Raw genomic sequence first — 24,297 nt, forward strand, 5'->3', positions numbered from 1 at the left:
TGAGGCTCTTTTCTCATTCCCTCATTCTGACTAACTTGCTTTTTTCCCCTCTGCCCGGCTCCCGCGCTTGAGTAGAACTTGTGGAGGTAAGTAGTTCCAGCCCAGTTTCTCTGTAACTTTCTTTTTTCTGTTCTTTTTCCCCTCCGGTGCCCCCCTCTCCCTGTCGGTCCAGCAGGACAAACAAAGCGCTCTTGGTGTCCTCTGCCCTGATAGGGGCTGGCTGTAAATTGACGTGGCATGGAAAATCTCTGCTAGTTCGGAGCAGCTTGAACGCCGCTGCGAAATCCGGGCTGCTCTGCCCAAGTTTGTAGCTTCAAATCGTCACGGGCTTACAGTTTCTATTTAAAAAAATGAATGGAAAGGACCTTTGCTTTTTGGTTTGGGACCTGGACTTTTTCTGTGTTTGGATTTATGGCTAATAGAAAACAAAATCAAAGGGAATTACCCGGTTACTTTTTTTCGCTGTAGCGAGAGCGACAGATCGTGCTGCTCCCCACACCTTTTCCTGCCATTTAATTGTTTGCAGATCTTGCCATGGGGTGCGGACTGAGGAAGCTGGAAGACCCAGATGATAGCAGCCCTGGAAAAATCTTTTCTACGTTGAAGAGACCACAAGTTGAAACAAAGACGGATTCTGCTTATGAATATGTACTGCTGGATTTTACTTTAGAAGGTATTTTTTTACATCTTTACTATTGTGAGAAAGCAAAGAATAGAATTTAACTTAGTTCTGTCTTGTTTGTAGATCTTAGGTAGTTTTATCAGAGCCAGCCAAAACGTTAGACTTTTATTTTGAAACACGAATCATGACGAAAGTCCTCACTTAGATAAAGTTACAGTGGAAACTACCGAAGTATTTTTAACAACCAAACCCTCCAAACTACACAACTGCCCTTGTGAAGGAAGCTGGCTAAAAACTGCTATTAGAGATTTTCCTCGTTTCCTGTGAGTCAGACTCTGCTGTCTGTGCTCGCTCTGAATTCAGCGTGCCAGTTCAGAAAGTACAGTGTGCCTGAGCATTAATTGAAGAACAATTTTTAAAATGCGCTCAGCTTCTGCAAACAGGCTGTCATTGTCCTTGTCACTTTATGCAGAAGTGAGTCTTGGTTGTGTCCCCGGAGCGGTTTCCCCTCTTCTGCCCGCCCCAGTCTCTCGGTAGATATTTTTAGTAAGAGTCTTACCATTTCATCTTTTTTTTTTTTTTTTTTCCCCCCCCTCTCCCCCCCAATGCTTTCCTTGCGGTTGTTGAATAGTCTTTTGAAATGGTGAGCGGAACGAGAGGGGATTTGTATGCGTGGCTGGAGGCAGACGGCGCTCCGTGGGACGCTTCCTTCCCCGGGCTGGCCCGTCTAACACAGCAACTCCCTGTTCCACACGTTCCAAACATCAGCCAGCCCAGATGGCTGCCCTCTGAGCACAGCTTTGCAGTCACTTCGGGGGAACTTGTGTTTTATAACAACCCAATCGACAGGAAATTCTCAATAACAAGGATTTGAAGTAAACGCAGTAGCTGGGGAGGGTCTGATAAAGTGCAAGCGCCTGTCTTGTTACGTTTTCAGGAGCTCTTTCAGAAACAAAACTTGGCCTCTGCTTAGTTTTACTCCTAAATTAAAGGACTGTAGTAATAATTTGCTTAAAATATCAGGCTGTTCGTTGAAAAATTGCAAGATACTAATAGAAGCCACATTCTATAGTGCTTGACATCCAGCTGTATTTGTTCTCTTTATTTGCACATCTAAAGAGTTTCTCACTGGCTTGTTCTTTTTGAAGAAACAAAACTCTGTGGTGAGTAAGTAGTAGTGGTAATGTACTGGAAATAAAGTGAGGTTGCCTGATGCATACATGAATTGCCTGCTAATTCACTGACAACAGAAAGGATACGAAAACTTTTTATTTTGAGACCAAAGAGCATTTAATGTTCTTAAATAGTCCGTGTTCTGGATAGTTTTGCTCTATTTTAAAGGAACAAGTTTCTAGAAGTGCTGTGTAAAGGATTTGTTGTAAAGGTGGTTATGACTTTCAAGAAAATGCACATCAAACAAGTGCAAATCAAAGGTGTGTCTCCGTATTATTTTAATAATGTCACTACAGCAGTAAAAACCTAATTTTCTCCTTTTTAGTCTGATACTCAAAAGTGCTTAGCTGCAGTGGCTTACTGTGGAATTATGAATGCTCAATAACAGCAAGATAATTTTTAGATAGTTGCTTAACTTTTTTTTTTTTGGTTTCTAACCGTAAGCAAGTGGATTTGTAAACACAGGCATCTTCCTGTCGAATCATTCTAGCTGTGTGTCTATTTGACCTTAAAATACTACTCGAGGTCTCTACTCTTTAGGGTAAGATCATGAATACAGAAAAAAATGGTGTATACACTGTCTTGGAGGCATTTCTGGATTTGGTTTGCTTGTGAAACATGGGGATTGGCTACGTGGGGATATCTTGGGTGCTTTTTTTTAAAAAAAAAAAAAAAAAAAATTAATTTCTTCTACCCCAATCAGCTTGTTCACGTACTTGCTGCTACTTGAATAACTGGAGTCCCTGTGCATCTTAGCTAATTATCAGCAGTGTATTGTACCTTGGCTTCTCTCCTCCTGGTCCTCAAAATACTCCCATCCCTACTGTAAAAACCAACTTTGAGTTCCATGGACGTTCTTCTAAATCGGGAGAATCCCAAACAAGAAAACGACAGCCAGTCTTTTATTTTGGTGGGATGGAATAGCGCAAAGGAAATGGAGCGGCGGCCTCTGAAGTGTGATGTTAAATGCCTGTCAAGGATTGTACATTCTACAGCCTCAATCTTGAGGCTCATCTGGGTTCCAAAAACAGCTGTTATTTTTTTGAGGTGTGTTTAACCATCAGGTAGGGATAGTTTAAATACTCCTATCAAGCAGAACGCTTCTGCCTTTTCCACAACTCTCCTGGTAGGGAAAAGAAGGAATATTGATGCAAGGGTATTTCACATCAGCCCACTAAGATGACATGCCATGAAGTTCTTGTCACTCTGAATAACAGTATGAATACAGATGAAGTAGCTGTTTCGGTGTCACCTTCAATATTGCGCATCCAAAGTTTACTATTCAACTAGCGAGTTAGTAGTTGTGTTATTTGTAACAGTATTTTGGCTGCCTGTTGACAGCACATCAGGAAGGACATTTTCTTAATGCAAAAATGGCAGAGGCATTTGCAAAATGAAATGACAATCCCGTTGCATTCCTGCTTTTTTGGCTTGTGGGCTGTAGAGCAGCTATTTCTTCAATACAGATTTAATGTCTCTCGGATTTACTGGGAGTGGAACTATGGGATGGAGGCATTACTAAACAGGGCAAAATATCATCCATCTATGAAAAAAAATTCTAGTTATCAGCAATAAACTGTCAATATGTACATTAGTGCTGCTCGTTGACAGTGTGCATCTCACAGTATACGCTATTCTGGCTTTTCTCCATAGTTTTTCTGAGCTGTTAAGGCTCTTACAGCAAGAGGCAAAAGAGTTTAATTTGAGTGTTGTAAGCCATTAATTTTTTTTTTTTTTAAAAAGTCCTTCATAATGTACCTAAATCAATATTATCCCCACTTTATGGTGGGAAAAATAGTATAGAGATTGAAGTTTTACAGAACACGTCACTCATGAACCATCAGAATTCTAATTCAGTTTATTAGACTAGAAGATTTTGGCAAACTAAAGACTCACATGTCTGATTTATGATACTTTAAACCAGTAGGATAGGTAGACTTTGTGACATGCTGTGTCTTTGATAAGTCTTTAAATTCCTTGCTAGTGCCCATCTACAAGATATTAGAGGGAGGTAAGAAGATATATAAGAACACAAAATTAACTCCAAGTGATCCAATGCTGAGTGAGGTCTATGTGATGGCATTTACTTGTTGTTTTATTCATCTGACACCACTGAGGAATCTTCCTTTTCTCTGTGCAAAACCTGTGCATCAGACCATTCAGAAAAGGTTCTCCAAACGGTTTTTCCCTAGTTTCTCTGTAGTACCCAGCTGGTTTCTCTTGATCAGAAGTGCCTGCACACAGAGGGATCCTCCTTAGGAATTAGTGACAACACATGGCTTGCTTAAGTCTCCTAGAAAAAAGGAGTTGAGACTATGTTCAAAATTCAACCTACAATCCACAGATCACTTTTAAGGGGTCCAGAAAATGTGTTTAAGAAAAACAAACCAATTGTTCTAGGCTTGAATTCATTGTATGGGAACTCACCTCTCAAGCAGGGTTAAAGGATGCTGCTTTGGGAAGGCTTGGGCCAGACAAAATAGTCGCCTTAAGGTCAGGCCTGCTGTGTGTTTAGGTGTCAATGCAGCTGTTAAATTAGCTTGGCAAAGCTCGATCCAACAGAAATGTTGCCAGATAGGTTAAAGATAGATCATATCAGCTTGTAAAGATATGTGCTTCAGCTAGTTGCATACTGTTGAATCAGCTGTGAATCTGCTTTTTCTTGTATAAATATAACTGTAGCTTTTCATTAAATGCCTTGGGATAGATTGTTGCGTGGTTTATATAAAAGGAACTCGCTCAAAAGTATGCTTTCAATGCTTTTAGCTTCCTCAAACCCAGAAGTTATCCAGATTGGCTCTGTGGTGGATATCGCATCCAAGGTGGAAGAATATTACAGCAAGGGGTATGTTGTGGGAGCTGTTCATCCCGTTATCCTGCCTGTCGGACGCAGAAGGAACTTCTCTGCAAGTCATATGTACCGGGTGGTGCTGTCACGCTTGAAATTGAGGTAATGGTGAAGTAATTTGAATACATTAGTCCATTACTTAAGCCATTTGTAAGCTGACTGCTCCACATGCATAATACTTTATCAGCTTGAAATAAGCACCTTAAAGAATCAAATAACTATTCCTTGTCTAGAAAGGTGAGCGACTAAGTAATGTTTTTTAATTAATGCCGAGTGTGCAATAGACTGACGTTTACTCTGCCTTAGTAAGTGTCCAAACAAAAATCCAAATTTGCTTATCATAATTTGTGGGAAGATAACTTGTTACGGTTTGCCTTTTTATTTTTAGTACATTTTTATAATAAAGTATCATCTGTCTTGGAACTCGCAGCAAATACAAGATTAAACAAAACACTGGGAGAGTAGAAAGCTGCTCTAAGTTCTCTCAAGTCCAGTTTTTCTTATCAATTTTCAGAATTTCTGTGGGTTTACTTTTTCCCATAAGAGCATTATTCAGGGAAGCAACCTCTAGAGTGTCGTTAGTTTGTCAGAGATAAATAGTTTGTTTTTTCTTTCTTAATAAAAAGGACATAATCATTCTGTGATGGGGGGTGTAGAAAAGTTTGGTTTTGACACTGAGTGGGGAGAGTCAAGAGTTTGTGTTTGTTCCAGCTCCATAGCCGTGTTTATTACACCTATTTTCACTGCATTGTCATCACCCTGTGTTCATAAGAAAATGTACAAAGGAATGTTACCATTAGTTCCTTTGAATGCAAAGAAGATAACCTTTTGTTCGATTCTCAGCTCTTAGTGATTTAAACATCGCTTTGGGTTGAGTAATCATTACTGCATTGGATTTCTAGTATTTGCCTGTCCTGTGTTTCATACAATAGCTGCAGCTCTGCTTTAGTTACAGAAACTAAACAGCAGCATGTTAATAGTGTAAAAGTACCATTTCTATTCATAGTGTGTTTCCTACAAAACTGAATCTATCTTGTCCTTGCTATATTTATAGCTTAAATTTATATTTTTTCCCATTATCAGGGATTTTGGGGTTTATTTATTACAAAAGCAAGGCTGGCTGTTAATCAAGCTCTGTCTATTAGCCATCTTCAGCTGAAATTCCTGTTCAATATTCATATTCTTACCCTGACATTGTATCACACAGTACCTGTCACTTTGTGTAATACACAGAACACCCAAAAAACGCTGAGTTCTAAATAAAAGTATGAAGAAGCACAGCCAGGATTTCATTCATAACTATTCCAAAAGAGAAGAATTCCATATGCAAGCACAAACTCTTGACAAAGACTTTCTTTCTTGTAGCCAGAAGCAGGCGGCACCCAGAGCACAAAGACACCCCAGGCTGGTGATTGAGGAATGTCCCTTAACGTGTGACACGCTGACAAACGAAGTGGTGAAAGAGCTGTTAGAAAAGGTAACTGAGGGGTTTTTCAAACTTCTCTTAGATTTTTATTTCTACCGTCCATGTAAGTGATATACGGTGTTGGTGGTGGTTTGTTTGTTTTGGGGGGTGTTTTTAGTTTTGAGGTTTAACCACAGTTTATTTTATAGAAGCTACACAGGCATTTCGTGATGCAAGAGAGTTATTTTTCTTCATTAGTTGCTTTTTCTGATTTAGGACTTAATACAAAGCCCTGTAAGGCTTTGGGAGACTGGCCACTTATGCCACTGAAAGCAGAATCAGGCCCAAATTCTGAGTCTTTGTAAAACGCTTGTATAATAGCTTTTTCTGGAAATAATATTTAAAAAAAAAAATCTGAAGTTTTATGTTGTTGTGGGTTAAGTAAGGTATTCCCAAAGAACACTAATATATTCCATTTCTAAGAAATATGTTTTTAATTCTTTAGCAGAAAAACAAAATACATAGTAACTGCATAAAGATTTACTTGGCAGGGCTTTTGAAAACATTGTATAGTCAAACCAAAGTAAACTTGCACGCTCAAGTTCTAGAGGGTTTTTGTGTTTAACTTCCTCTGCAAAACTGAAGACTTAGCGAAACAGGAAACTATTGTTATTACAAGAGTTAGAGTGATATCTTTTACATTGGTTGCCAAGGAAAGAAGTAGAGGAAAAAGCATATTGGAGATCTCTAATGCTCTTCGAAATTATCACAGGGCTGTTTAAAATTTCTAAATGGCTCATTTTGAAATTTTGAGGTGTTTCAATTTTAAACTGGATTCTATTACCCATTTATACTTTATGTGTGCTGCCAGGTTAGTTGTATCACATACCAGGCAAACGTTTAAATGAAAAATACACTTGAAATCAGCAGTGATTGTCTTGCAAGCAAATCTGGAACAGAATTAGTATGTGAAAAATATTTTTTAAATGTTCCCGGTGTTTTAAAATCACGGAGCTAGTAACCCAGTATAAAATGACTTCAGATTAGTTCTAAATGAAGGATTTTGTGTACACTGAAGTCAGTACCAGTGTTGGCCACCTTCCTTGGCCCAAGTCCAAAGACATGCTGCATTTGCTGTGGAATATGGGCAGCGTACAAAGACGAACCACCCTCTGCAACACAGCGTGGTGTCCTCATGTCCTTGGAAATCAGAAGTGTCGTTAAACAGAACATGTGTATGCAAGTTGGTTTTTAAAAAAAAAAAAAAAGTTACATGCAATTCTAAAATCACTCTGCAGATAAATTTCTTTTGTAAATACAGGTTAATGAAGCTGCTAAAAGAGGAAAGAAGTTTGTGGGGTTTGTAATGCAGCATTTTCCTCAACCTAAATCCTGTAATGGAACCAGCACAGATGGAAGCACAGAGCTGGAGTCGACTCTGGGCAGAAGAAACAGAGAACACAGAAGAAGAAATTCTGATGAGAACTATAAAAACTGGAACGAAGGGCCGTTGAGCGGTCACTCATCTGAGAGCGGGATGGAGGAGGAATTGCCTGGAGAAGGGCTGTTCCAGGATGCGGATTTCCAGTTTGGAAAAGAAGTCAGCCCTGGGAAACCACAGAAAGGAGACGGTAATAAATGCTGCTTGTTTCTTGCAGAAATAAGTTATTTTAGCGAGACATATTAAAAAGATGTTGGAGTGAAACAACAGAGCAGCATGTTCTGTTGTCTCACATACTGGTTTTTGAAGACTCAACTCCCTTAAATATAAACATATTTCTTAAAAAGTCATCAGTTGAGGAAATGGAAAAAATATTTACCTCCTGTTCTATGTATGTGTGAACTGTGATAATATACTAAAATGATATTTCAGTTTTCATATAGAATATTACAAGGGTACTGTCAAAATTCTAGTTTATAATTTAAAGAAAAAGGAAAAAAAATTGCCCACAGGGTAATTCTGATTTTTGTTACAGTGCAAACAAATAGCTTTCTTGCTTGATATGTGTATGATAAATGTGGGAGTAAAAACCTTTTGTTTTAGAAGGATGCAAGTGCTTTAAAACCTTTTCCTAAATACATATAGTTTTCACTTGCTCTTAATAGAAATTCATTACATGTTCATAATTTAATAAGAATATGTTATGATTCCAGCTCTGCCTGTTTCAGAACTGACAGCAAAGATCTTCCAGCTAGAGCTGTAATTTTATGTGCTTCTGGCCAACTCACATAACGTGCAGCAAACAAATCCGTTCCTAATGGATTCTTTCTGGTTAACGTGCCTTCAAGAAGCATCTTGAAAGAGATGACTTGAATGAATGCGTTGACCATGAAATCAAAGAGGATAATTGTTACAAAACGAATTGACACCAGAGGAAAGTAAGCGTTAAAAGGTTGTGTGGGAAGGAAAAGTATCGCTGAAAAGTGTTGGTGCTGTAGCGGAAGACTGAGTTGTGGAAGAACCTGGGGGACTTGGTGTAGCCTGATACCAAAACACCGAGGCCTCCCGGTTCGCTGGGAGGAAAAGGTGAAAAGGAAGGAGTAATCTGAAGCATGAGAACTGATGCAGCGTGGGGTTGTGTGGAAAATGGGCAGCATGAAACCTTCAGGTCAGGGTTTTGACATAATAGGTTCTTCCCTGATGGGCCAGCTGTGTTTTAATTGCTCTCCAAAGCAACCTCTTCACTTTCCTGGGAAGAGTTAAGCACCCTCTCTGGCTTGTAGACCGTCAGGATAATGACTGAGCACTGAGTTAATCAGTGTCCCTCTTATTTTTAACACTTGAATTAAAGCAGTTCTTGTACAACATGCTGAGCCTTTATAGCAGGAGCTGTTACAGCTTAACTCTGTCCTTACAGCTCGAACCAGTACGTGGCAGAATAGAAATCCTGTCAGTAAAACGCTGCAAACTCTTGATTCTGTTAAGGAGCTTTGTTTGTGCGGCTGGCGTGAGCAGGAACCAGCGCATCCCTACGTACGGTGTTCTCGGGCAATTCTTCCAAAAGCTCAGGCGAGGATTTGCCAGGCTTCTCTGCTCTACTCAGGAAAGTTATGGGAGTTCTGAGGCAAAACCTGGGAAAACTTCACCACCTTTCTTTGCGAGTGTTGTCTGTAACCAGCACTCGAAAAAATACTGATGTGAATTTTCAAAGTCAGTCTTACATGGCCAAGGTATGTACTGCTGCTTCAGCATGCCATTTCTAGTTAGGTCTCCAAAGATGCAAAACTATGTCTGAGTTCTAGATTTGGGGGTCATAACATCTGGATTTTGACTATAAATACACCCATTGCAGAGCCAAATTTCTGATATGCATGAGGAATTGAATAGTTGTATCAGGAAACTTGATTTTCTTTTTTTTTTCCTAAAGAACAAATATAAAGGTGATCTCACTTTAGTATGTGGGAAAAATGATTTGTCAGCACAAACATGTTTATGCTACTACAGCCAACTGTGGAGGTGATAAAATAAAACCGTATGGAAAGGAGAGTCATCTCTTACTGATAGCATTCAAAATTTTGTCCCAAGTGTGCTCCAGCTGATCCAGCACCTGATGTTGCAGTCTGAGGCAATCTGAGAGCATTTGTCCCCAGCTGCTTTGTTATTTCTCCCCAGCACTGACATACACGTGTGTTTGTAGAATACATTTAGAAATCTAGGACTTCACAACTCTTCACCAGTGATTTTCCTAAAACGCTGTGGATTTGTGAATTTTAATTTGGGGTGAGTGCTTGTTTCTGACTCTTTTTGTAACAGCACTGTATCAATATCTACATGTAAAAGCGTTTGAGGATACACAGATTTTGCATGCTTGATTCACACACTCGGCAGTTGCTTTGTGGGAATTCCGAGTGGGCAACTAATTATACTGGTACTCAAGTAACCTTCAGAAAATAATGGGTAAAATTCAATACTGTACACAGCATTCAGAATATAAAACATTTAGAAAATTGTCTTTAATCTTCAGTTATAGTAATTTTAAATACTTGTCGTCAGAAGTTCTCTGAGTAGCAGAAATGAAGGCTGTTTCCACTGGGTTTTTTCTTAGCTGTAGCATATTTTCCCTATGCAAAAACCCACCTACCTAAAAGGTCTAGCAACAACCCACTCGTAATATGTACAAATTTTTCTTATATTTGGCAGCATACTCCCCTCCCACCTCATCCTGAGTGTGTCTAGGGCTCATGCTGAGGTTGGTCACATCAAGAAACAATTCTTAAAACTGTTGCTTAGAATTAGAAAACCATACTGAAATAAGAACTTACTATTTTTAATTTGGAGCACTGTCTTCCAGAGGTTAATTCTTCTTCCTCTTTCTTTTCTTAGACAAGCTATTTACAGTCTTCAATGTTTTTGATGATGATTCTACCTGCTGGACCTACCACGAAGGCGCTTTGTCTATGAAAGTAGCAAGAAAGGGGCCGGTTATTAGTACACTGGACGCAGACTGGCTGGAATTAACCACATTTTATTATAAACAAGGATTGTCCTTAATTGATTCTTTTGTACACTGGGAAACTTCTAAAGGTGAGTACTGTCCCAGAATACCATGAAGCTTTTACTTGTTTATGTAGAACTACATAATTTTCAAAAAGTAGATCACGTTTTGCTGCTTGGTGTGAAGGGCAATATGTAAACATGTCATTGTGAATGTATAGAATTCGATACCCAAAAAGGGAATAACTTATGTTCTAGGAAGTCGTAGCTCTGAATAATTGAAATTTCTGCTTTGTTTCGTCAAATTGATGACTTCCAAAGCAGGAAAGTCATGGAGCACTATAATGAAATAAACCTTTTATACTATCCTTTTTTTTCATTGTTTTGTTTTAATAAAGGAAAATATAAACGGGGAAAAAATCATCAGATCCCTGCATCCCTGCTGTTCATATTCAGCTGCTCACTGCTTTGGGTCCACAGGATTTTCAGATTTTCTCCTTTGTTCTGCCAGTTTCAGTTCAATCTCAGTTTTTATTCTGGTGAGATGATCCCACTGAGCTTTCCGAGTTCCTGCCTTCATGTCTTGCTTTTGTACCAAGTTGTTGTTCCTTTAGAGTTGCTTATGGCAGCTCAGTGTAAGCGAGCAAAACACGGGGCTGCAGTGGAGAAAAGTCTTGTAAAAAGTTTGTGAAGATTTCGGAGACCTTAAATGATTTTTGCGACACTAAGGCTGATTATCAAGTGCAGTAGTTTACTTAATTACATATTAAAGTGGCTTTCATAAATCATTTTACATCTGCTGCTTACATGAATTATACGAGGAGGGTAGGATTACTGGGATTTTGAGTAGTTTTTATATTTACCATATACTTTATTTAAAGCTCTTTTCCCTGATGTTTTGATTTAAAATAATACGCGTTTGGCGTCCTTTTCACAAGGCCTGATTATTGAAGCATTTAAATTAAAAAAAAAAAAAGTTATAGCATATTTGGAATTTAGATGATCTAGGTTCTTCAAAAATCAAGCCCTAAAAATAATGAGAACTCTTCAGTTTTTGTTCTCAGTAGTTTAGTTTTGAGTGTGAATCTCTGCATTTCTGTAGCTCTGCAATAAAGTAAATTTAGTGATTGCCAGAGGAAGACGAGCGCGTCAACACCACTGTATTTACCTCAGATGGAATTTGGCAGCCGGTCCCTCTCAAACTGCGGATTTAGTGCACATTAACTAACGGTACCATTTGTATTTGCCATCTTTTTTTCTCTGAAATGATTCCTGTCTGTTGAAGGCCGTGCAAGAGCCAAGTTTCCCTTGGGGGATGAGAGGTCAGAAATCAGACTCCAAGTTTTCAGAACACACTTTTTTTTTTTTTTGTGGAGCTGGAAAATACCTCAGGAGCTATATTACAATTCACTGAGGGGTGTTTTTGGCAGCTGTTGAAATTAATCTTTGCAGCTGTTGTCCAACACCGGTTTCGCAGTCCTGCCATTCCCTGGAGCTGTCGGAATAACCATCCCAGCTTCCATAGCCATAGCTTTGGGCTGGGAGTTCTGCAGCAGTTGGTGCTTCTGCTTCAGCCCCACTCGACCGGAATGTGTGTGTTAGACCCACGGCTGGGACGCTGCTGAATTAAACTGGGTATATTTGCAGGCACAGCTTGCTACGTGGATGGAATTCTGCAGCTGATCGAGTGTCTGTAACCGCAGCGAGAAATTAGTTTAGCTACTGAGTTCTTAAGCTAAAACGTTTGCTCTTGAGGTGAGCGTTGAAGAGTTTTATAACCATGTAGAAGTTTGGCATCTGACAGAGGGAAACCTAAAATGCTTTTTTGGGGAAAAATAAAAGTCTTCAAGCACTTATGCTCGTTTCTAGAATTACATCTTGTATGTCTCCGTGTACATCTAATTGTCATTTTCACCCCATGTTAGTTTGCTTTCAGACCATGAGGTGTCTTTAGCAGTAGTTGTCCTTTTATACAGCTGTAGTAAAATGAGCACATTTCAGCTATTGTTGTAATAAATATAAAGCCACCGGATACAAGTCCGGCAGCTGCAGAAATCCTCCTCGGGTTTGGACTGTATAGATGTTCTGCAGAGTCAGCACAGTTCTGATGCTACCAGGATCAAAACGGAATACCCAGTTTAAGGCAGGAGGAAGTTTTAACATAAAAGGAATTGAAAAAAAAAAAAAAATCATTGACAATTCTTAATAATTACCTGTGTTCTGCTGCCAAAAGAGGATACGGTCATAAAAATAACCAAGGTAGGTTCTCTTTTAGCAGCTATTGGATCACTGTAGCGCTTCCTACACTTGCAGCTGCTTTGGAGGCTTTTCTGGTCATAGAAGTACCGAAGATTAGTAGAAGTGCTCTGGCAATATTTTTGCTTTTTCTGGTTTGCGTTATCTGTCATGCAGCACGTTTTTTTTTTTTGAGTACTGTTATTAACAAAGATAAACTCTTGTAATTGGGGCAGATGAACCAGTTAGCCACATCTGTAGCTTTTTCAATGATTTTTGATGTGGTACGCTATGAGTTATCAGTTTGTCCCAAAATACCACTGAGTGGAGGTGTCTTGTGTCAATAACCGTTTAAAATTTAGAGTTATTCTAGCATGTTTGAAAAATGATAGGAAAATAAATATTCTCACATGTCGTAGGCGTACTGCCCATTTTAAGTATCTGCCTGAACGCTGGAGAAAGCTTGAAGTCCATGAATTTATAAGATGGAGTATTTATGAATTGTTAGGATCCTGTGCAGATATTCATATGTTCATATTCAGTTCCATGTACAATCACATTATATTTATGTGTAATCTAAAATATAATAACATATTCAACATCTCTACAAGTGCATGGAAGAGATATATATGCATGCAAGTATCTAGATAATCATAACTCAAACTACATAAATCTGCTACATGAAATACAGTAAAAAATAGTATGAATAAATAATTGGTGGTACATCTGCAGAAGAGGCTTCCCAGTGACTCTCAGGAGAAGCAAAACCAGAAAATGCAGCAATATTTGGTGCAGAGCATTAGTTTGGGCCAACCGGATACTGTCGGGCTTCAAGTAAATTGGGAGCTGTGCTCTGAAACTTCCTTCCCAGCAGGAATCTTCCTACAATTACTTCTGTTTCAGGCTCTTCCTGTGGCCATTTATGGCTTTATTGAAGTACCAGTAGCCAGGTTTTGCACTTCATGCTTCATTCATCTTCACGCTCTCTCCCACCACGTCAAAAGCTGCATTTATTGTCAGACACGCAATATTGAATAAATAGGGTCTGTGCCCATCAGGGATACGTTGAATACAGGAAACCAAAACTCAGATTTGAGCATGGACATGGTTAATGGTTTTGAGAAAATGAGGTGGCTCAGAGCTCGATTTGTGTAGAAGAAAGTTGTGAATAACCAGTTGACTTGCATACTTCATTGAGTTGTAACTAGACACAGAAATAGCCACAAATTTGAGGCATTTGCTGTCTCAGTTCATTTTAGAGGACTGTTCAATGAAAAAAACAAACCCATGTGTACATCTCAGTAAGACATCAGCGTAAAACTTTGTCTTTATGTTCACAGGGGACTATTTGCCCAAATCTTTAGAAGGATTATTCATCTACGAAGAAGAAGGTGCTGGGGTTCCAGGTTCTAACAGGAAGGGAAATGATGCAATAGTGGTTGAACAATGGACAGTCATCGAGGTAAGCTGGTCATTATTTAGCAATGCAATTTCCTACATAGTTTCCTTTGTGTTTTTCCCCGAATGCTGGTACCAGTGTCTGATAAACATGCAGGATGGTTTCTTGAAGCTACCTGTGTAAGTTAAACTGAAGCCTTGAATCGTAAAAATTGAGTCAGGCCTGTGGCCACTGGGCAATGTGCATAAAAGAAATAACGCTGCAGGGATTCTGGCCTCACACTTAAAAATACTCATACCAACAAATACAACCAGCGAAGAAAATGTTTTCGTGGGGTTGTTTTGCTTGTGGTGTTTTGGTTTTTAAGTATGTGTTTCGGACCAATTTAGATATAATTTCAGCAAGTGCAGCTCCACTGACAATGTGCTGAAGTATTTTTTATTTAAAAAGGAGAAGAAAATAACAAAAAACTAGAAGCAGAACAGTAAAAAATTGATAGTGAATTAATTGGGTATGTTTTTCAGATGTATATTCTTAGTGAAATTTGACTGCTAAATATGACTGACTTAGTTGTTCCTAATAAAGTTACATGCACTACTGTAGCGTGGTGCAGCAATAAAATTATTTCATGTTTTTAATGTTATAAGATTACTTTCAGATGTCGTCAATTCATACCAGTAATCGTTGCTGGAGGATACTAAGGGCTTGCTTTGGAGATACTCAGTGTAAATATGGGTGTGAAATAAAAGCCTAAATACATCAATTGAGACACCTATTATGGTGTTTAAAAAGTTTTAGGCATTGATTTAGCAACACGACAAGTTTAACAAGTGAGATGTGCTTTGGATATCTTGCTGAATCAGGGCCCTTGCCTAAAGTCAGTATGTTCTGCCTGCTTTCCTAGTTTTGCATAGTTTTGAACTTCTCAAACTGTTTTCAGTTTTCAGTAGTGAATCTCCACCAAACAAGAGTTTGTCGTCTAGAAGGATTAGATTCTCTCATTATAGATGAGAGAAGAGTCGTCACAACTTGTGTAGAAATGCAAATAAAACCTGTACGGAGTCTCTTTACTACTTTTTATGATTATTAATGTAGGGGTGTGAAATTAAAACAGATTATGGACCTTTACTGCACACGCTGGCTGAATTTGGATGGCTCCTGACCTGCGTCCTGCCCACACCGATTGTTCGACACGACAGGTACCCAGACTGTACATTACAGAATTTTGGGTGGTTACGTCTCGGAATTATCAAGTGATTATTTGCGTACTTAATGCAAAAGGAAGAAAAATGCTAATAATGTTAACTGCATGTAAAAATGTGAGATGTAGGTAGCATTATGGTGGAGTCTTTTTATACCACGCTGCTTTAGGACAGCTGACTGCAGTGAGTTTCAAACTAGACCAACGATCTTAAATTTAAAATACATTGTTTAGATCTAAACATTAAAGATATTATTTAGGAAACTTTTTATTGTGTACCCCGTCCCCAGCAATGGGTTACTCATATGCTTCAAGTTTAAACAGAGTGTTGAAATGTTTCTCTAATTTAGGACCTGGGTGAGTGGTTGTCACAAGACAGTCATACAATGTTGGTTGCAAATTAGGGTGGAGAATGTGTTAATCCAGCAAGTTATTGGGCTGTTTCTTCTCTTCTTTAACATAGACGTTACGTTTCATTTCAAATCTAGTACCAACATACTGGATTTCAGTTGTCTTACTGCAATATTTATTTAGATACACATAAGAAGAGCTGAATAGCAGACCTGGATGCTCTATAAGGTTCCAGGTTAGGGTGGTGGTTGTTTATTTAACTGTGCTCGTCTTCATGGTATCACGCTAAAAAAGGCAAATGAAACACTGGATTAAGCATACATACGCCTCTTTTCCATTTTTTTCTTTTAAGAAAAATAAAAGTCTCTTCCTATTAGATTGCCAGGACTTGAAAACAAACAAATGTACTGAGGCGCAGCTACGGGCTCATTAAGGACAAGGGAGAGTGTGGGCAACTTGAGTAATCTTTGGATCCAGAGCTCACTGTATTAAATCAAGACAGCATGAAAAAGGATGTGAATGAAAGGTTTGAAGAGAACTGCTTCAAGAAACTGGAATTTTGCTCGAGTGATTTGACATAATTAAAGCAACTCACCCATGTGAGAAGGAGGTTTTTCTAGTCAGGAAGTGTTGTGGTTTATTTTAGCTGTGTTTCTTTCAATAGTTGATTTTTACCAAGTGGTTAAACACGAAGAAGAAATTGTGGTAAAACAATATGGCATGTTCTGCCTTTTTTTTTTTTTTTAAGGATCTCTGTATGTTTTGCTTTCTTCTGCAAGTTATGAAATTCTGAACTTGTAAAGCTTGTGCTCCAGAGGGAAGCAGTTCTGAGTGTGAAACAAAGTGGTTATCCTTTAATTCATTTCTTCAGAGAAAGTAGCTGAAGTGTGTAAGTATGGCCAGCAGGACCAGGACAGTGACGATCTCCTGTCCTGGGCACTGGGGAGGCCAAACCAGTAGCGTTAGACTGGACCTGTTCCTTGAACCAGTAAGAAGGGAATATACCAGCAAGAGATTTAAGTTGCACTGGGTGTGTGGAGCAGCATTGCTTCCGACATGTGCCACAACCAGCCCGCTAATAGAGCTGTGATCACGCAAAACAGGGTTGTAACCTGGCCAAATCTGAAATAGGATTCGTTTGGTATCAGCTCTAGAATAATTCAGACTGATAAAAAGCATATGCTTTCTGGGCTGAAGGGCTGGGTGGATGTCTGCAGGAATTATCTAATACTTGTTGTCCTCACGTGGGTCATGAGATACTTTTAGAAGAAAAAGGATGAATCAAGTTTCGTGTGCCTGTTATGTATCTAATATACAGCTATTCCTTTTCTTTTTTTCTTTTTTTTAAAAAAAGCTGATGAACAAGAATTCCTAATTAGGAATTAAGAATCCTTAAGAGTCCAAAAAAGATTGTTTCTATCCTGATAGGCTAAGTAGTGAATGACAAATACTATTTTTAGGCATCGATGTTGGTATTTAAGGAGAAGAAATTCCTGGATGTTTACTGTGTGTCTGATGTGAAAGATGCCATGACTGCAGTGGTGGGTTATCCCAGGAATGCAAGTGAAATGGCTCAATAAAGAGGACACTTGATGCTGCTCAACAGCTGTTCTTTTCCCAGACTGGGAACTCTGACCTCAAAACCCAGCCTTGAATATTAACAGGCTTCAAAAACACCGAACAAACAAAATGAGCAAAAGTTCCAGAAGTTCTCCTCTTCTGTCAGTGATTCTCTTTTCCAGGGGTATGAAAAAAATGTGCCTATGATGGAAGCCTTGCTGTATCTATATTATACATACCTTGGGTATTTAAATGTTGTCAGCAGTCACTATAGAATTTTTTTTGAGCAAAAATGGATATAAGAAAGACCCTCAAATAATATTAGTGATCCAAAGAGCCTCCAGCATTATATACAACTCTTAACTAGGTAAATGTTAACAAGGTAAGAATTTGACAGTAATTAAGCCAAGTTCAGAAGCTATAAAATTAGTAGTCCTTTTAGGAATTAAATCTGGTAACTGGAGGATAAAAAGAATACCTTGGAGAATACTTTGTTGGTAACGTAGTGCTACTGCAGTTACTTATATTATCATGAGTTTGTAGAATTTCATACATGTTTGGTCTAAATTTCCTAAGGATTTTTAGTATATTTTTTTTCATTAAACAGAACCTTTAAGCCAGGAGACTTACCTGAAGCTGCCGTCTGTCTCATAACTGCAAGTCTACATGCTGTGCAGTTCCAAAGGAGGGCAAAACTTTATTTTAGGGAGGGAGAAAAAAAAAAAAAGGTTAAAAAGAATTAATTACCCTGCTCCTTTTATTCATGTTTCAGAAAACTTCATCTAACCTGAATTTTAAGGGCTTGGTATATAAAATGTTCCTGTAAACATCAGAGCCATTGGCAGAAGCTTTCAGCTTGATGGTTGTTTTGAGGGCCTTATTAACTATGTACGTATAATAAGAGGACATAGACAAGGAAATTGCTGGTGTTTTAACAATAGAGTCTCTGTTGCTCTTCATTGCTCTTGGAAGAAGAGCCAGGAAAAGCCTTCAGCGGCTTTTCTCTGTGGTGACCTTTATTTCCCCTCCTCGCAAATGGGCAGGGAAGCGGGCAGGCACATACAGGGCAAACCCACGGATTTTTGGAGTTATTAATTTATCGTGACAAACTACTCAATCGAAGTTTTCCAAACACCCTGACTTGTGAGGCACAGCCGGAATGAGGAGAGGAGAGGGAAGCCACGGAGTGGTTTGCTCCGAGTGCTTTTTCCTCATTTAAATTCTGCGGAAATCCCGCTGTCATGGAGTTCTTTGTGAATTAAGCTCGTAGCCGCTTTCTCGTGTGTGGCATTTTAATAAGGGCAGACTTAGAAAATTGTTAATTTACTTTTTGTCTGCTCGCCATCGTGTCCTTTCTCTGCTCTAGTAGAATTTGTACAGGCTGTATCTTAATGTTTGGCGTTTTTTTCTTTTCTCTGGAGGAACGCAGACACTGTTTCAAAATAAGCCGGAGGCTCCTCCCCGTGCTAGGGCCTGTGCTCAGGAGATTTCCCAGCTGATATTATCAAAACAAACATAGCTGCGGCAGGGAGAGACACCTGGCCGAGTGGAATAAGGTTGCAGGATTGCTGATTTCCTTGTTGTGACATAAAATTTTAACACGTTTTCTTTTAATGAATGCAGATAGTGAGGTGGGGACTCTCAGAGCAGGAATCCTTGATAACTGAAGGGAACTAATGAGTTTGTTCTCCTGACTCCTCGTTTCCCCCAAACTGGAGTTTAAGGTAGTTCTGTTCTCATCCAAGGATGACGTGCAGAGACGTGCCATGACCTGAGTTCAGGAACATTGTGAGGGTCCAAACACCATCACAAAACCATCACCCCTGATCATTATCAGATGTACACTGGGAATAGCTTTGGGTGTTTTCTCAGAGCTGCGCTGGGGCAGGCTGTTAACAAGCTTTCCTGATCTCATAGGAACAGTTGTAATCCCTGTTTTTTCTTGGAGCAAGTCCCTATTGTCAAACATAAATCAGGTGTATCAGTCCTAGCCCTGGCATGAAACATGAATCAGTTATCTCACATTTATCTGTGTAATAAAAATGTTTGTGTGTTTTATGCCAATTTTCATGTGCAATATCTTAACCCAGCTCTATGCTTGTTTCTTTTTTCAATGTGATTATAGAACCGTTTAGGAATTAATAATAAGGCAGTTAATGCTTGGTAACCTGTCCTCACTCATGGACTCACACACGTACAACTTACAGTTGACTCGGGAAGGTATGAACATGTTACAGTGACTATTATTGCCTTTAAAATATTGAAACCATTTTCTTTCCGTTTTAGTGAAGGAAACCTGGCCACAAAGCAAGTTGTTTTTCTTCAGAGACCTGTTATGTGGAATTCTGCTGTCCAGACGCCAGAGGTGAGTAATGTGTTCGTGGTACTAATACAAACAAATCAGTTCTTCACATAGTGGTTAGGTACAGAAACAAGCTAGACTTCAAAATTCATGTGAAAAAAAGAGGTAGAAGAGGATTTCACTTGAAATAAGTTCGTGGAGGGTTTTTGCAGCTGAACTCGTATGACATTTTTTTTCTCAGCCGTATGCTTTTTAAAATTAAGCCATAGAGAAGAGCACAGGCATGCTAAAAACCTGCTTTGTGCTAAGAAATCACCGTGTCTCAGGTGGATGAGCTTGGCTATGCTGTAGGTATTTCTTTAGAAATCTTCAGGAAGTCTTAATTGTTCTGATTCAAATCCTGGATCCTGTTGCACATGAAAAAGAACATGTAATTTTGACCTTCTAAACATCCATTTTCACACTCATAGAAGAACACAAGTGCCAACTGTGCTGTAATCTGGAAGTTAACGGGGTGAAGGGCTCTTAGCTGTTGCTGCATGAACACGTGTGTGGCAGAAATACAGGATTTAAAATTCCTGCAGCCGGACCTCAGCAGCTCCTTGTCCCATTTGAGCGGGACTCCCATGATAGCGGTTGTACAGAAATACTTGGAGGATTAAGTAACGCGCAGTCACCGTGTTCTGCTCCGACAAGGTCGCACCAGTTATTGCACTTGTGTAGCACTATAGGAAATCCTGCTGTGGCCACAAGGATGAACTGGTGGCCCCTTCTTTACCAAGTCTTCACAACATCCCATAATGGATTTTCATTTTTGCTATTTCTGGTTTTGTGTTGTTTGGTTTTTTGTTTGGTTTAGGTTTTCCCAATGGCTATTCAACCTTTCTCTAATCAACAAGGCTTTTTTGTGATGGTCTTAAGCAGCTGTGAAAACTATGGACGTTTTCAGTCATGTCCAGTAGTAACTTCACAGACTTTGTCATTTGTGTTATCATATCCTGTTACGAGGGAAGGATACCTGCTCTCATCTTTCTCCAGCTGTATGAATAGTTCCACAAGTCTCGGCATTTCTTGCATTCATATTTGATCTTTCTCTGTCCTTTTTACCTCCTGTCCAGACTGTTACCATCATCTGTGTTTTCCTCTGCATTGTGTTTCTAAAATATACTCTCACTTTAATTTTTTTTTTTTTTCCCTCCAGACTTTAGCTTCTCTCCAGCCTAACTTCCCCCTCACTGTGTCCCCTGATAATTACTATTTCCATGCCTGGAAGAACTGCATTCAACATGCACAATTAAAAACTTGTTCTATTTTTCATCTCTCCCATCATCTCAATTCCCAGCTAGTTCTTTTACACTATCTGTAGTTTATTTCCTCGATTACAACATTTGAGCTCCTTGGTTGTTTTCTCTTCAGTGTTCTGTGTGATCTCCCTTGACAACATTTTAATCTCATCTTCCATTCATACTCTAAATTCTGCCAGTCCCTCATACGATAGCAACAGCATGACACAAGTGAGAAGGGTTAAGACTGGATTCTTCCAAGAGACATAACACAGTTCTGTAAAAACATTCTGTCTGAGAAGCTGCTGAATCTTTGAGATGTGGTTTAAATTAAAAATAGGAAGCGTTATGGTCACAGTTTAAATTGTCACCCAGCTGGGAGGTGAGCAGCAGTTGAATGACCTTCGCTGCTTTGGTTGATACAAATAGAAGGGGTGCAGTGGTTTGTGGTCATTGTTTCGCTTTGTAATGGGAAACCTTTGGCTTAAGCAAGATACTGGAAGTAAACAAGAAATAGCTGATTTGTAGCTGTTTACATCAGGATTGCCGTGTTTAAAATCTGAACAAACTTAGCATCTAAATATGCTCCTTCAGCACCAGTGAATGTTTTACTTCTCCACCAGGAAATTTCAGCATGCTGAGGTCATTTTAGTCTGGGATAAATAGGTAGTTGAGGCTGAAGCTGAAACATTTAGCAGAGTAACATTTGTCCTTCTGTTTTTCCAATTATCCTGTTATTTCCCCTAAATTTAAAATCTTTTTACTTCATTGAGGTTTTTTACCAAAAATGTCTGAACTGCCGAACAGCATATTACCTTTGTTACAATTCAAATTCGTAGATTTGCTACTAATATGTAACTGCTATGGAATGTCATGCTAGGTTTGCCTTGTGTTCGCATTACAAATGATTTCAGGTGCAAAACAAGTTACTGAAATTTGAAAGCATTACCTTTTGCTCTAGCAACTTTAATAAATACATTTATTTAAAATGTCCCCTGCACACTGGCAACATTGCAAACACTTCAGTAAAAACATCTGATTCCTGTGATTCTGTATTGTTGGGCATGACATCCTTATTTTCATTTGTACTGCATATCTTTTCAGTGATGTTTAAATCACATTAAAGCTGTTGTTTAGAAAATTTTCATGTCCATGACTTGGGACATCTTTGAAACACAGAATACTTAAGACAACTCAAGTGTTTTAAGTTAAAAAAAACCAAAACAACAAATGAGGCATCACAATCCAAGATTGAACCACAGAATGCATGAGGTTTTTCTGGTTTGTTCATTTTTGTTTGGTTTGGGTGTTTTTTCTCTTTTAGGCAGACTCCTCCATCCTCTTTCTGTGGCATCCAGGCAAAGCTTATTTCATTCTGTTTCTCCTGAGGCAACACTAGTTCCTCTAAGTCTAATTTCCCAATCTCTCCCATCACGGCTTCCCTAAAAACACTTCCTTTAGCCACAGGGCTGTTATTTTTACTGTTTCAAAAGGGCTGGAGAAAAAACTTAGCAATGTAGCGAAGGGGAGCCAGAGCCTGGCAAAACCAGTGTGGGACGGTTTGGGGTTTGAAGTGTCTGCATTTGGGCAAACCCTCCTGCAGAAGCGCTCGTGTCCTTCACCCAGCGAAACGCAGCTCTGTGCTGAGCCTGGATTCCTCCTCGGGCCCATGTCTTTTCTTTTTGACATTGGCAACTGTCACTTCAGCAAGAAACACGTCAGGAGATCCCAGTGCTACTGTCAGGTTGTATTTACGCTGAGTTCTTCCTGCGCAAGGTCTCTCAAGTTTAAACCAGAGTGTTAAATGCTGCCTTACGTTAAAATGCAGTTCATATTAAACCCATGCATGCCTCGCTGCAAAGCGTTTGTGGGGTTTTTTTTAATTTCCTAAATACGCTAACATGTAAACATCCTCTTGTGTTTCAGAAGAAATCCCTAAGACAAGTTATTGGGGAGGAAAGAGGCAAAGTCTCCAGCAGAAGTGTCGGATCAGACACGGCTGCTTCTCACCCTGGAGAAACGGGACCCCCAGGAGATGAGTTTCACCTGTCTGCTCCCAAACAGTGTTGGATCAGGGAGGGATCCACGCACTACGGGGGTTTTCCAGGGTTCAGTAGCAGCGATGGAGCGTTAAGGGAACTGGATGATGGACAATTTGACCAGGAAGATGGAGTCACTCAGGTCACGTGTATGTGATGAAGTAAGTAACTGCATCAGATGGACATGTACATAATTCAAACAAATGTTTGGTTTGGTTTTAAATCGTACTACTTTAAACGTGTTGGTATAATCCTATGACTCTTCTCAGATTCTTTTTGTACTTTTGTCTGTTTCTTTGTGTTAATCCTACTGTAGTAATACTACTACTGCAAAATAATTTGGTTTTCTGTCTCTCTTTAATAGAATAACTACATGACTGGGTGCTCTGCTAACTTGTTAATGCTTTTGACAAGCAAGAAAGCAAATGCTGCTGAACAGTGACAGTTTGAATTGTGTAAGAGAGAAAGGAATGAGGATGTTTAGTATTTTCCACAAGCTGGAGGAGTGTGTGTGTGTGTTTTTGGTTTGTTTTGGTGTGGTTGGTTGTTTTGCTTTTCTTTAAGAGTGTTGTAAATATTGCTGGGGGGGAAAAAAATTAACTGTCTGTTAAGTTTCAATGTAATTTTCACTTTACTTGCCTTGCATAAATTGAAAAGCCTGGAGAAATGTAAGTCTTCCACTAGAGTGGTGTTAATTTAAGCTACATTCAGACTTGGTGTGTACAAAAAACCCTCAGGGGGTTGTAGGCAGACACTTGCTCCTGTAATATAATTTCACCTATGCGGATTTTATCAGGGTTCCTTGTACATCTAGGCCAAAAGCACATAGCTTGTATAATGATGTATTCATAGTTTACACAGGAGTGGAAATTAAGAACCACTCAACCCCTGCAAGAGAACTTCCAGTCAATGAAAAAGTAGCTTGAGAAACTCACTGCGAGGCATTGACAGAAAGGTGCACAGTGATGCTGATAAACTTCATAGGCAGTAGTGGATAGACTATACACAAACATGCTGACGTACATGTAAAAAACTTTGCAGTTAAATGTATCTCACACTGGGTAAAGTATATTGAACTGCATCAAATAGCAAAATGGATGTTGAGAGGAAAAGCCAAAGCTGTGGTGCTGCTGCTGTGGAAGGGGCGCTGAACAGCGGCCGGGCTCTGCCGTGGGGGGCGCCAGTGGGAATTGTTTTTATGCTGCTGCCTTGAAATTACATTTTACAGAGGAGAAGCTGAATAAAATAGCATTTCCAGAAGATAAATGTGATTTTCAGTTAGTTTAGAAGCAAAAGCTAGAAATGCTCATCAAATAATTTGGTCAAAATGAGAAATGGGAACAGAACAGAGTGAATGTATTCACGACACTTCTGGCGATGTTTGCAGTATGGCGCACGCATCACCCAGGGATTTTGATACCGGTTTCTGTGCGTGTTGTTCTGC

The 24,297-nt window shown here is 39.3% G+C and overlaps 1 protein-coding gene across 2 annotated transcripts in view; it reads left to right on the forward strand.

The window, feature by feature from the left end:
* The window catches only part of RFTN2 (raftlin family member 2), a 33,109-nt gene continuing 8,812 nt past the window's right edge, over positions 1 to 24,297 (forward strand). Inside the window, exons 1-10 of one of the 2 annotated variants that reach the window (XM_065637324.1) lie at positions 1 to 86; positions 527 to 673; positions 4,562 to 4,745; positions 6,009 to 6,120; positions 7,370 to 7,679; positions 10,373 to 10,573; positions 14,059 to 14,180; positions 15,213 to 15,316; positions 19,516 to 19,594; positions 22,741 to 24,079. In XM_065637324.1, coding sequence (XP_065493396.1) covers positions 535 to 673; positions 4,562 to 4,745; positions 6,009 to 6,120; positions 7,370 to 7,679; positions 10,373 to 10,573; positions 14,059 to 14,180; positions 15,213 to 15,316; positions 19,516 to 19,594; positions 22,741 to 23,010 — 1,521 coding nt within the window. In that variant the 5' untranslated portion in view covers positions 1 to 86; positions 527 to 534 and the 3' untranslated portion in view covers positions 23,011 to 24,079. Of the gene's footprint in view, positions 87 to 266; positions 674 to 4,561; positions 4,746 to 6,008; positions 6,121 to 7,369; positions 7,680 to 10,372; positions 10,574 to 14,058; positions 14,181 to 15,212; positions 15,317 to 19,515; positions 19,595 to 22,740; positions 24,080 to 24,297 lie in introns of those variants that run through there. The other variant, XM_065637323.1, reaches the window with a different exon arrangement.

Source organism: Caloenas nicobarica, chromosome 6 (assembly GCF_036013445.1).
Source record: "Caloenas nicobarica isolate bCalNic1 chromosome 6, bCalNic1.hap1, whole genome shotgun sequence".
Lineage (NCBI taxonomy): Eukaryota > Metazoa > Chordata > Aves > Columbiformes > Columbidae > Caloenas > Caloenas nicobarica.